The sequence below is a fragment of the Mixophyes fleayi genome, chromosome 2 (assembly GCF_038048845.1).
Source record: "Mixophyes fleayi isolate aMixFle1 chromosome 2, aMixFle1.hap1, whole genome shotgun sequence".
In the NCBI taxonomy this organism is placed as follows: Eukaryota; Metazoa; Chordata; class Amphibia; order Anura; family Limnodynastidae; genus Mixophyes; species Mixophyes fleayi.
This window is the reverse complement of record NC_134403.1, coordinates 203,099,437-203,112,558: the sequence shown is the minus strand read 5'-3', so window position 1 is coordinate 203,112,558 and position 13,122 is coordinate 203,099,437. Positions and strand designations below refer to the sequence as shown.

The 13,122-nt window shown below is 39.6% G+C and overlaps 1 protein-coding gene across 2 annotated transcripts in view; it reads left to right on the top strand.

Annotated features, from left to right (window-relative positions):
• Nucleotides 1-326: 326 nt before the first annotated feature.
• Nucleotides 327-13,122, top strand: part of RCAN3 (RCAN family member 3) — a 28,815-nt gene continuing 16,019 nt past the window's right edge. Inside the window, exons 1-3 of one of the 2 annotated variants that reach the window (XM_075195373.1) lie at nucleotides 327-454; nucleotides 2,596-2,842; nucleotides 11,191-11,364. In XM_075195373.1, the coding sequence (XP_075051474.1) occupies nucleotides 2,642-2,842; nucleotides 11,191-11,364 (375 nt within the window). In that variant the 5' untranslated portion in view covers nucleotides 327-454; nucleotides 2,596-2,641. Of the gene's footprint in view, nucleotides 455-2,595; nucleotides 2,843-5,606; nucleotides 5,701-11,190; nucleotides 11,365-13,122 lie in introns of those variants that run through there. The other variant, XM_075195374.1, reaches the window with a different exon arrangement.

The window sequence follows — 13,122 nt, the reverse complement described above, 5'->3', positions numbered from 1 at the left end:
TTATAAACAAGCACACAGTTCCAGCAGGGGAAGCCCTCCTGAACTAGCACAATATGTAACTACAACAAACCGTGTGGAACACCTGCAGCAACTGGCAGAGACACCTTTACAAGGACCAATGACGGAATTCACCTGCAGATCGTCTGCGGAAAGTTCCAGTACAGCCAATGAGAGAGCAAGAAAAATGACATTATCAGCCTCAATGTGAAGAAGAGCCAATAGGAGTCAGGTTGTCAAGCGTGAAAACATTTTATGACATGAACTGGTTGGAGAGCTTAGCACCGCCTACATTGCCTAACGCCTTCACTGATTGGCGGACGCGTTCTCTGGACGTTCTCTTTGGCTGATGGTACGGTCAGTCTTACATGCGTTTGATAATTGTTTGTGAGCAGCCAGAGGACGTAGCCGGGGTATGAAGTGTGAGGGGGCGGTCCGGCAGGTGTTGGGTGATCAGGTAACTGTATTGCTTGGGGCGGGTTTCAAGGTTATTACTGTACTTTGCCTTCAGTTCCTTGTGATAATGACGTATGGCGCAGATTTTTTTTGCAACATTGCTGGAGCTGTGTTGCTGACATTGATGTGGCCTGATGCTGTAACAATCATCTGCCTAGCACAGTCTTCGAGTTACTTTGCCTGTCATGTATACCAGGTGACCCAGTCACTGTTCCTGTAAATCCTTTGTATTCATTTTTGTTGTTGGAAACGGCTGGGTAAAAAGGAAGTCTAAAAAAAAAACCCATGATCTTTCCTCTCTACATATAGAATTATCCATGAGTGCATACTCTGTCTCCTATAAGCAGACTGAGATCACTGATTTTTTTATAAATTACTATCCTTTTTGTTGATGTTTGTGTTATAATATTGCTGTATCAACCCTTTTAAAATGGACACATGAAATACATATGTTGCAGACATGAGGTTTTTTTTAACCATTGGCCCACCATCGGCCAAAAATGGTCTGCTATAGCATCATCCTTCAACTTTTTTTTTTGTAGTTTTAGAACCTCAGTGCTCCTGAACATGGTTCTGGTAGTAGGGAGCAGTGGTTTAAAGAAGAGACTTTTTGGGGAAAAAAAATGTTCTCTGTTTGTCACACAAGAGCTCTAAATAAAGCAGAATAGGCATAGAAGGTATTCAGTATATATCGATCAGCCACAACATTAAAAGCACTTGCCTAATATTGTGTAGGTCCCTTTTGTACTGCCAAAACAGCTCTGATCTGTTGAGGCATGGACTTCACAAGACCTCTGAAGGTGTCCTGTGGTATATGGCATGAAGACATTGGCAGCAGGTCCCTTTAAGTCCTGTAAGTTGGGATGTGGGGTCTCCATGTCTTGGACTTGTTTTTCCAGCACATCCCACAGATGCTCGATCGGATTGAGATCTGGGGAATTTGGAGGCTAAGTATACACCTTGAACACTTTGTCATGTTCCTTAAACCATCCCTGAACAATTTTTGCAGTGTGGCTGGGCGCATTATCCTGCTGAAAGAGACAACTGCCATCTGGGAATACTGTTGCTATGAAGGGGTGTAATTGGTCTGCAACAATGTTTAAGTAGGTGGTAAGTTTCAACGTAAAATCCATATGAATGCCAGGACCCAAGGTTTCTCAGCAGTACATTCCCCAGAGCATCACACTGCCTCTGCCAGCTTGCCTTCCCATAGTGGATCCTAGTGCCATCTTTTCTCCAGGTAAACAACGACATGCACTCTGCTGTCCACATGATTTAAAAGAAAACATGATTAGTCAGACCAGGCCACCTTCTTCCATTTAACAATGGTCCTGTTGTGGTGCTCAAGTGCCCATTGTAGGCACTTTCGGTTGACGGGTCAGCATGGGCACTCTGAACGGTCTGCGGTTACGTAGCCCAATTCGCAGCAAGCTGCAATGCACTTTGTGTTCTGACATCTTTCCATCATAGCCAGCATTAACTTTTTCAGCAATTTGTGCTAATGTAGCTCTTTTGTGGGATTGGACCATCAACAAGACTTGGGCGCCCATGACCCTGTCGCTGGCTCACCGGTTGTCCTTTGGACCACTTTTGGTAGGTACTAACTACTCCATACCAGGAACACCCAACAAGACTTGCCGTTTTGGAGATGCTCTGACTCTGACAAGAGCCAAATTGTGACGGCTAGACGACAAAGTCCCTCAGACCCTTGCGCTTGCCCATTTTTCTTGCTTCCAACACATCAACTTCAAAAACTGACTGTTTACTTGCTGCCTAATATATCCCACTCCTTGACAAGTGCCATTGAAATGAGATAATTACTGTTATTCTCTTAACTTGTCAGTGGTTTTAATGTTGTGACTGATCAATGTATATAATCTCCCTCTGTGATAAATGGTGGATACATATGAATTGCATAGTGTCAGTTGCAGGCATACAAATTCTGTTTAAATCAGGGCCCAAAAATAATTAAAGGGGTTGTACACTGTCCTTGTGGTGCACTGTAACTGCTGGTTTCAATGGTGTTCAGGTCAAAACATTGTTATTTCTGGGGGGGGTTTGTTGTTGTTAAGAAGGCTGTTTAATCATTTTAAACTGTAGAAATGTTAGACGCAACATCTGTTAATTGTAAGTATTCTACAGGTTTTCTTGACTACAAAGTGAGCCCAAGGGATTAGGAAACTGAACAATGTTGAGAGACACCATGAAGTCTTGGAATGAAAGCTCTGATATATACAGTAGTGACCAGGAGGAGGAAGAGGAAGAAGAGGAGATGATCTTTGGTGAAAATGATGATGACCTTGAAGAACTGATGGATTTTAGTGACCTTCCAACATCCCTGTTTGCATGTAGTGTACATGAGTCTGTCTTTGAGGTGGAGGAACAGAAGGTTAGCACTAATCTGATCCTTTACTGACGTTAGACATAAATATTAACTAGCGAAAATATATTTTGCAAAGGAGGTTTAGACGTACATGTAGTAATACTTTTGGTGTTTTTAAATTATTTTATAGGCTTGTCATAAGAGGGGTTTTTTCCTATATGAGCATAGATAGCATACAGTCCAGTGACCGCATCGTACATCCTTGCAAAGCAACTACTGTAAAAAAAACAAAAACAAATTGAGTGTGCACGCAAGGCTTTCCCTCCAAGTATAAAGTCCAAAATACCAAAAAAAAATAATTAATAAAAAGACAAATCTATTCAAACACAATGTACCTCGGTCAACTTTCATGTTCATAAGGGACCAATACTTTCCAAAGGCTTTTTACCAACTTTGCTGTATTGCATATTGGATGCAGGGCCTTCTCATGGGATCCAGGTGTTTAGCTAGAGCCAGAGCCATCTCAACCTTAGTTCTTACTACTTTCATTGGTTTAATGGTCATCCATGTTGTTGAGGAAGCAGCCTCTTACACTGTCTGAATACCATGAATGGAACCTCCAGGCACTATTGCTTAGTGAGTAGTTCATATGGTTACTGGATTGGTGGTGGGGGGGGGGGGGGGTAAATCTTGCAAAAAGTGATTATTCTGTGAAAGGGCAGTGGTGTGACTGTGATTTCCTAGAACTGTTTAAAAGAAGAAAAAAAAAGGGTGGTTGCATAGGGTTACAGCATTTTCCAGTTTTGTCAGTGCACCAGTTTGGTTTATTTTATCCATATGCAAAGTTATCAGTAATGGTAAATATTACCAAAGAATGAGTGAAATTTGGAATCCATTAAGAGCTGCAGAAATTGCACCTAAAAGTTGGGTACCAGCCACGGGCGCACACAGGATTTTTAAGGGGGAATTTCCCCCCCCACCCAAAAAAAAAAAAAAAAGGACGCGAGAGAGCTGCTGCGCATGTGCAGCAGCTCAGTTTCGGCAGCACTGCGGCGCTGTCAAAGAAACGTCCGCAGCAGTGCAATACAGCACCGCCGCGGACATTTCTTTGACAGCGCCGCGGCTGCTATATAGTACAGTGCCGCTATGTAGGGGCACTTCTTTAGCGGAGGGGAGGGGTTTCTAGAGACCCAGAAACCCCCCCCCTGCGTGCGCCCCTGCCAGCAGTACATTTGAAGTATCCTTGGATGTCTGGCTCCTGGGGTTTGTCAAGTCCTGATGTATAGTATACATATTATCTAAATGTATATAGCATTTCTGTTCTCTTATTGTTAAGTGATCATATGTATTTATATCAAGTCCTGTTAACATGACGTCTTGTTATGTTCCAGATGGAAAGCTATGCGAGTATGTCATAAGCAAAACCTACATGATATGCCATGGGCATCACATTCTTGCACCACATTTCTTTTGGCAAGCCTCTAAAGGACAATTTTAGTGAAACACGTTTTTTTCTGCTACAGAACCTATTTTTTTAAGAAACAATATTAAATCCATATTTGACAGATACTTTGTTCAAAGTTGTTGCTTGGCAAAGCCAGATAGGTATTCCACTGTTGAATGGATATTAGCCCATTTCCCTATCAGACTCCATGCAGCCCTTACATATGTGTTTAGTACCTCCATAAGGTATATAGTGTGGCTACTCTTAACCTTTATCTTTTTTTTTTTTTCTTGTTTCTTCAATGCTGATTTAGGCAGTGGTAGAATACAGAGGTTTTTTTTTTATATACTCTAGGCGTTGGCTTACCTTGTTCCCGGAAAGATTCTGGAGAGTCTCTGTCGCTTCCTCTGCAATATGAGATGACTTCTCTGGGTCTGCATTCTTTACAACAGAGTAGTAGAAGCAGTAACCAGCATTTTTTAAATTTGAATTTCGCTCCGTGTGTGTCACCTGGCATGCACAGTTTTAAAGACGCCTGACATAATTTCCAGGTCCTGAGCTGAAGGAGAAGATCCGAGAGAACAATGCCTCTCTCACAACTGGATTTCTATGCTTTTGCATTGTTTGTCTTGGACAAGAAGCATGGGGCTGGTGCCTGCCTCTAAAAGTCAAAGGACAACAGTGCCTGATAAGCCCTAGTAAGGGGTGTTTTATACTTATAATACTTCAGTTTTTCTAGCGCAGGTCCTTATTCTGGTTCCTTTATTAGTATTCTTTCATAGCCTTTGTAGGAAAAGAAAACTGGGTACAGAGTATGTGGTGCAAGTGATAGACAAATAGCAAATGACTGGCTATGGAAACATTGTGTGAAGACTCTATCTGTAAACAAGATGACACAATGAATCCCCAGAACAGTTTAAGGAATTAAAACTGGATGAGAAAGAACTTTGTATCAGTTAATGCAAGTCGGACAACTCAAAGGGTTAAAAGAGGAAGATCTCATGCAGGATTAGATTGGGATCATAAGTATTCTCTTTAATTAAAGTATGAATAAAATGATGGGGAAACAATAAACTTTGTCCTCGGCCACCCTGCAGGATGATTTTTCTTGTGATGGAAAGTAGAAAAGGAAGGTGTTTATAGTGCACAGAGTAATAAAGCAATTACTGGACAATGTGAAGATCTTGTAAAACAAAATATTAATAACAAAATATTTGATGTTTTCCTTTATGGAGGATGGTTAGAACAGCACATAAAAAGTCTAAAATCTGCTAAACTGCACTTCTCTGAGGTTTTTTTTTCTGTTTGTGGAAAAAAACATTGAACATGATAATTTTAAAAGGTACACAGGCTAAATTGCATTAATTACCTATGCTTAGTAAAATATTTTTCTCTGAATCTTTCTCAATTCAGCAGTTCAAAGAAGCCAGAACATGTAGTCCAGGCAGTATGTGGACAATCAAACTAAAAGATGCACAAGGTAATTGTATTTTTTTACAGACACATAACTGGGTTATAAAGTCATTTGGTGCCCTAAAAACATCTAAAATTCAGTGTGGCATGTAACATAGAATTTTATGCCTCAACTTCAACACAACCACCTAAGCGTCTTGTCAGACAGCAGGACAGTAGTAGCTTTCATTAACGGACAAGGCGGCACCAGAGCAATGAGTATGATAACAGAAATACAGAGAACTATGACATGGGCAGGGGAAAACCTTAGGTCCCTCTCAGCACATGTAGCAGGGAAAGACACGTTGGCAGATTCTCAGCTGATATTCAATGGCCATACTCCTGGATGGATCTGATAATATTTAAAACCTAAAATAAATGTTCGGGATCCCACAAATAGATCTGATGGCAACAAGCCAGAACATCAGAATGGAAATTTTCTACTCTCATCACGGATTACACAAGCAGAAAGGATAAATGCCCTATCAAGACCTTGAAAGTTCAAACTAGGGTATGTCTTCCCCCTTGTTCCTCTAACTGCGCACACATTGAAGAAAAAAATGAGGTGGAAGCCAACTTATGAGAGAGAAAGAAAGTTGCTTACTCTGGAATCTCTCAAGAACAGTAAGTGTCAGAAAGTAGTACCTCTTTATACTTCCTGAACGTGCAGCAAAACAATGTGAAGTCCCTTCCAAGAGTACGCTGGCACAATGGATCACAGAAGTGATAGCACAGGCTTTTAAGCGTAAAGGGCATGAAGTGCCAAAAATATTAAGGGTATTTTCCATGAGAGAAGTGTCTACATCCTGGGCCTATAAGGTGCAAGCATCAGCAGAAGATCTTTGCAAAGCAGCAACTTGGTCAGAAGTTCATACATTTTCTAGTCATTATCTTCTGGATGTTATGACTTCTGAGCTTACTTTGACTGCAAGGAAGATTCTTTAAACAAATGATTGATCACTTTTGTGTGTGCACAAATTGATCAGTCCTTTTTTTTTTTTTTTTTTTGGTATTTCAACACGCCTATATTAATTGCTTTGGTAGATCCCATATGTAAGGGGGGCTGTCATGGAGTCTGAGGGGAAAAATGGAAATTATGTACCTGATCATTCCTTTTCCTGGAAGAACTCCATGGCAGCCCCAATTTCCCAATGTTATACATATTTTTCAGAGGGGTCTTGGGAAGAAACTCAAAAGATGACAAAGAATAGGAGGAGCCACACTATATACATCTCTGGGAGTGTCTACTTTTTTCCCTGTCTGCACATCGCTGACTAAACCAACATGTAAGGGCTACCATAGTGTTCTTCAAGGGAAAAAAATTATTGATCCAGTACATAATTGTATTTTTTTTTGTTCATATGAGTTTATGGCTGATCTTTCAGTATGGCATGTTAGACTGCTGTGCGATTGTTAATAGGGATCTGCAGCTTATTTATACAATCACTATTTTCGCACTCTCAGCTGTCTGTCTTTAACAGCATAGCCAGTACAGCTCTAGCCTCTGTTCTATTTACATGAACGCCTGAGCCTCTAGAGATGCACTTAATTCAAATGTTTTTTGTAGAAAAAAGAGCGTTTGAAATACTAAAGAGTATATAATGTTGTTTACAATATCAGAAGAGCATTTCTAATATAGCCCATTCAGAAGGTAAATGACTAAGGTAGGCTTTAAGTCCATTTTGAGTCTGCTTTGTGCTGTCCCTCACACTGGCTTTCTCAATAAACAAAAGCTTCCCTGCCACACATGGTCGTGCCCTCTTATGATATTTAGGGAGCATACAACCCAACCAAGCCTGACTATTCATCCTTCTTGCATGCTCATAGAGGGCTGTGTAGATTGAATTACATACTAGCATTCCTACGTAGTGTAGGACGTTCTAAGGTCCAGTTGATTCGCTCCTATCTACTTCCCAAGTCTGTGCAACTTGTAAAACAAAAGGACTTGGGGTCTAGAAATTACTTGCATTCTCTGTAAAACTTGAATGTGATAATGAGAATGGAATTAATTTAAAACTAGCAATTCATCACAATGGGGAGATAATTTTATTCTAGGATGGTTTAGAAAAAAAATGGTCAGAAAAGAAATGTATGTATAAAATGGGTATTCCACTTTACTTAAGAACTTTACTAAATCCCCTTCCCTATCCAAGGTTACCAAGGTCTTTTGCAATGAGAAAGCTACCACTAGGTAAACGCGCATTGCCATTTGCCACTATTTAAACTCTGCTATGCTGCTTCTTTGATCTTATCCATTCCTCAACCCAACAAAACAATTAAGCTTATTAGGTTCTTAGCTATCTCTTATTTTCTCTATCCCTCTATTCAGACTAGTGTATACTTAACTATAATCTGCTCAGCGATGCAATAGATTCAGCTGCAAAAACCACAGCTGTTAATTTACAACTCTTACATTGTACCCCTTGCTACACCCTTAGAAGATCCTAATACATACTATACTATGTCCCCCACAGTTCTGTAAAAAATAGATTTTGATAATTATCTGTTTCTGATGGCATACTTGCAGATGATGATACTTATTTTAATATCTTACGGAGATATAATTAATACACAAATTCAAGTGTTTATTGACATAAATAATAAATGGTGGCAAAGCCATTGCAGAACACTGCAAATTTTAAATAACTTCTAGTAACACTTCTAGTAAAAAAAAAAAATATCACTATATCACAATTTTTTTACCTTTTATTTCACTGCTTTCTAAGAACCAAGATATACCTATTTATTTTAATAAATAAGAATAAAAATTAAAGCTTTTAATTAACTGAACATCCTAGTGCCCTGTTCTACACTTCCATGTCTCTTTTTCATTGTATATCTAAGGTCACCCTCAGTGCTGCACAGGTCTCTCCATAGCAGGGGACACCCAATGTAGCAGCACTAAAGCTTCCAATTAGAGCCACAATGTTGGGTATCTTGTGCTATGGAAAGAACCAAACAATACCAAAAGTGATTAACAGTTGGCCCGGCTATATGTGAGTGCCAGGTACCTCCTAAATAAAGCAAAAGGTGAGGTACCCAGGGAAGGGTCCCACTAGATTACTACTATTGGCATGGAGTAGATTTAGTAAAGACTGCATTTTCAATGAACCATTATAAAGTTCTCCATACATATTAAATATGTCAAAAAGACCATGGTTGTAACAAGACATTTTAAGGGAGATACAGTTCAGAGGAAAGTCCTATTGGAGTATTGTGATGTGTACCTGGGTATTACAGTACCTAAACCATCACTTATTTAACCTAGAGATTCAAGCAAAAATAATGTTTTAGCATCCTCTCATCCTGCAAGACTCCAATGAGATTTTGTGCTGCATTGAGTTAAAGCAGTTTCACTCAGTCATATGAGTTGTTTTTTTAGTTTTTTGGATTTTACATATCCTGCTGCAATTATTGCTTAGTATATTGCACATTTTTAGTCTTTCTTTTGTGCTTTTCAGTCACTTCTATATATCTAGAAAGAGTTTAGTGGAGGGGGATTGGTTGCCTCAGGATACACACTCCTGTATTTGATACAACTGTATCAAGAGAACAGCTTAGTGACATATGCTAGAGCAGTAGAAATAAACAACTTTCCTGATTATATAAAGACTTTGCTTAAAAAACCCCAGTAATAAAAAGATACGGGTAAATGTATCAAGGTGCGATTTTGCAAATCCAGCAGTTTTCTCGGGAGAGTGGAAACTCGTTGATGTATGAAGCTGAGATTTTCTGTGGTAATCGTATTAACAATTACCATACATCTGACGCGCATGAGACCTACAGAAAAAAAAATGATTGCACCAAAAAAATGAATAATACAAACAATATTCACAGACTTACCTAAGACCCAGATTTCCGATGGAATCGGCATGCTAACAGGCTGTGATTCCGAACACACCTCTCCGGCACTACAGCTTGACGTCAGGGCGCCCTACAGCAATGTTCCTTTAAAGTGGCAATGCCTGGACCCTGCAGGTTAAGTGTTGAAAGCCTTAGCCTGCAGGGGGCCAGACATTGCCACTTTAAATGAACATTGCTGTAGGGCGCCGACGTCAAACTGTAGTGCCGGAGAGGTGTGTGTTCGGAATCGCAGCCTGTTAGCATGCCTGTGCCATCGGAAATCTGGGTCTTCAGGTAAGTCTGTGTATATTGTAGTCGTCTTTTGCTGCAATCGGATTTCTTTTGTAGGTCTCATGCGTGGTGGAATTATCTTCGTAGTCAATACGTACCCAACCTGAGATTTCATGTAGAGTTGTGTTTCTGTCAAAATCACTATTTCCAAAATCGAAAGAGATCAAAGTCCCGACTGTTTGCCACTCTAGCTATACAAATCTCAAATGTATGAAGCTGCGATTAAGCAAACTCTCCTGAGTTTCCTTTAAAATTCGCCAGATACAACACGCTGCTTCCTAGCTGCGTGATTAGTAAACACATCACTGTTACATTGTCTGCCTATAGAGACGGAGGTCCTTCAGCTGTCAAATGTTTAAAAATAGATACAAGTTGTTTTTAAAAAATGCGTGGGGTCCCCCCGCCCGGCCACTATTAACCCTAGTGCTGCCAGCCTACTGCTGGTTATGTGAAGATCGGGGAAAACATTTGCGCTGGGGTCCCCCCGATTTTCACATAGCCAGCACTAGGCAAACCAGCCCAGGGTGGGCGGGGCACTATAGCAGGGGGACACGCTGCAGGGATCCCCGTGCCATAATGACAAACCAAGCCCAGGCCTATTTTTACAGTGGCCGGACTTCCAGCTGTATAGACAGGGTCCGTGTAACAGTGATGTGTTTACTAATTACGCTGCTAGATGAGAACAGCACAGGAGAGGTAGCTAAACACAGGAGTGTTTGCCATAGCAGCAAATAGCCAGAGATGACCAGCAATTTTTATAAGATCAGAGTAAAAATCGCCATTTAATACATCTGGCGACTTGAGGACTAGAATCTTGGGTTATCACTCGCGATTTGCTGCACTTTTAAAACGCTGAAAAAATTGGACCTTTATACATTTACCCCCTGGAGTTAACCTTTTCAGGAAGGCATGTAGAAGCAGGAATGTCCTCTGATGGTGGAAAACCTCTTTGAATTGTGTATGCATGCCTTTTAATTCCCAGATATTTTGAAATTGTAACTTGAACACTCTCTTGCCTGTGGTTACTTGGATACATTAATATATGTATGTGAAAACACAAAATTTGATGGCAAATAACATCTGGATCCACTTTGCCCTCTGTTTGCTAAGTTCAATATTCTTTTTTTCTCTTTCACAATTTCCATTAATTGGCTAGATCATTACTTTTCTACCAAATTACTGTGAGAAGAAAAAATGTGTCTACAGAATAACCATGTGTGAAATTAGCATAAAAACAAACGTAGGCAAGCTGTAGGTCTCCCTTATGTGTGCTGGACAATTGGTGCATTGTCCGCATAAGTGAGTTCAACAGAATTGCCTAGAGGCCATTTTTATTTTATTTTTTATGTTCTGTTGGTAATCATGTTCGTTTGTTTTCTTCCAGGAAACATTCAAAGCTCTCTTCACAATATATGATGACCAGGTTTCCTTCCAGTTGTTCAAAAGCTTCAGACGAGTGAGAATTAACTTCAGTAACCCAGAAGCAGCAGCAAGAGCGAGAATTGAGCTACATGAGTCTGACTTTAATGGGAAGAAATTAAAATTGTATTTTGCACAGGTAAAGTATAATGCATGAATGTATTCATGCCACTGTATAGAAAGGTAAACTATTAAATGGCTAAAATGGTGAATAGGGTCCATCTTAGTATTTTAAAAACTCTGATAAAACATGCGCGTTTAGTGGAGCTCCACAAAGTTATCTTGACTGTTAGAACTATGCCTAATTTGTGTGTTTTGTGAAAACTTTTAGATGCTCTAGTTATTTGGTCTCTGAGTTCAGGTGGGCAGTCATGCCAATGTCCTTTTTCAAACTGGATGTATGCCCAATTAGCGCAGATGTATCAGATTTGGATTTTTTCTTTTAGAATTTACTGTTTATATAATCACTGAATAAGCCAGCTACTGTTGAATCAAGTTTATAAAATATATATTTGTATTAATATTTAGGTTGCATGGTAGATACAAGGCAGATCTCTTGTCCTATCCCTTCTTTCCCATAGATGGTTTTCTTTTCTTGTTTTTCTCTCCTTGGAAAATCTTTAGCAGTCACTCAGTCATGTATTAGTCTCTCTATGTTGCATTGTAAGATTTCCTGCATTCAATATAGAACATCCAGTCATTGAGTCAGTATCCATTGATTACAGCAAGTTTGACTGCCTTCTTATGATGATTATAGATGTCCTAATGTTATAAGAAGTTAAGCAATGTCAGAAAAAAGAGTATTGCACAGAACAAGAAAAGTAACTTGGTTAGAATGGTTGGCACTAAAGAGCCATTATCTGGGAAGTTATGAAATATTCATGAGCGGTAACAAAATTGCAGACAACCTATGTAATGGAAGGACCATGTTTAGTGTACGTCTGAGACTCTTTTTATGCATCGTCATAGTGATAGAAGTATGGGCATAAACTGGCAGTTTATATTGATGCACTGTCTAGTTCACATCTCTGATAATTGAACCAGATAATTTTAGATCTTGTCACTGACTTTTCTTGGAAAAGTCTGACGTGTGCTCTCTAAATATGAGCTATCTCTGCTGTCGTCATATACATTTGTGCTCTTGAATGTAGGTTAAAGGTGGTTGCTTACCTTTGGAAAACCTGCTATTTAGTAACTCCACCAATGCAGCCCTTTTGAATTTCCTGCACAGGTTTTTCCTATTCTGGCTGTCAGCGCTGGTGGTGCACAGTTGTAATCCAGTAATGGTGGGAGTACACGGATTGATTGTCCCTAAATAGCAGGTGTTTTCTAAAGAGGGACAGCCCAATACATGACTTGGAAAGGATTTGGTGTTTGGTTTCTTTTTCCTTTGTGCTGAAAATCAGAAATAATTGAGAACAGTAGATTAAATTGGATATGTCATTATGTTACCTAATACCTAGCACATACACACTAAACATGTTATATTTAATGTGTATTACAGATTAAATGGCTTCTTTGACATTTTATATTTTAAATGTGTGCACAAAGTTGGACAGCTGTGGAAAACATGCTTGCTGTGTTCCCACAAATAATTCAGTAGCATGAAACTGTAAAGTATCCCTGCTTAAAATAAAGTCTCCCAATGGTTCCTTAATGCTCACATAAAATTGGTGTTCTCTGAGCTCCAGCCCACATCATCGTCTATCTGGCAGGAGAAATCAGGTAGAAAGGGAGGGGTACAGTTTCGTAACGGAACTTTATCAAATACGGTATGTTTAGTTGCTTTTTAATACCTGTGCATTACAATTAGGTCTTGCTTAGTTTGTAGTATTTAATGCGATATGAGTGATTCATTGTAAAAACAATAGGGAACTATGCAAAATTAAAGTACATG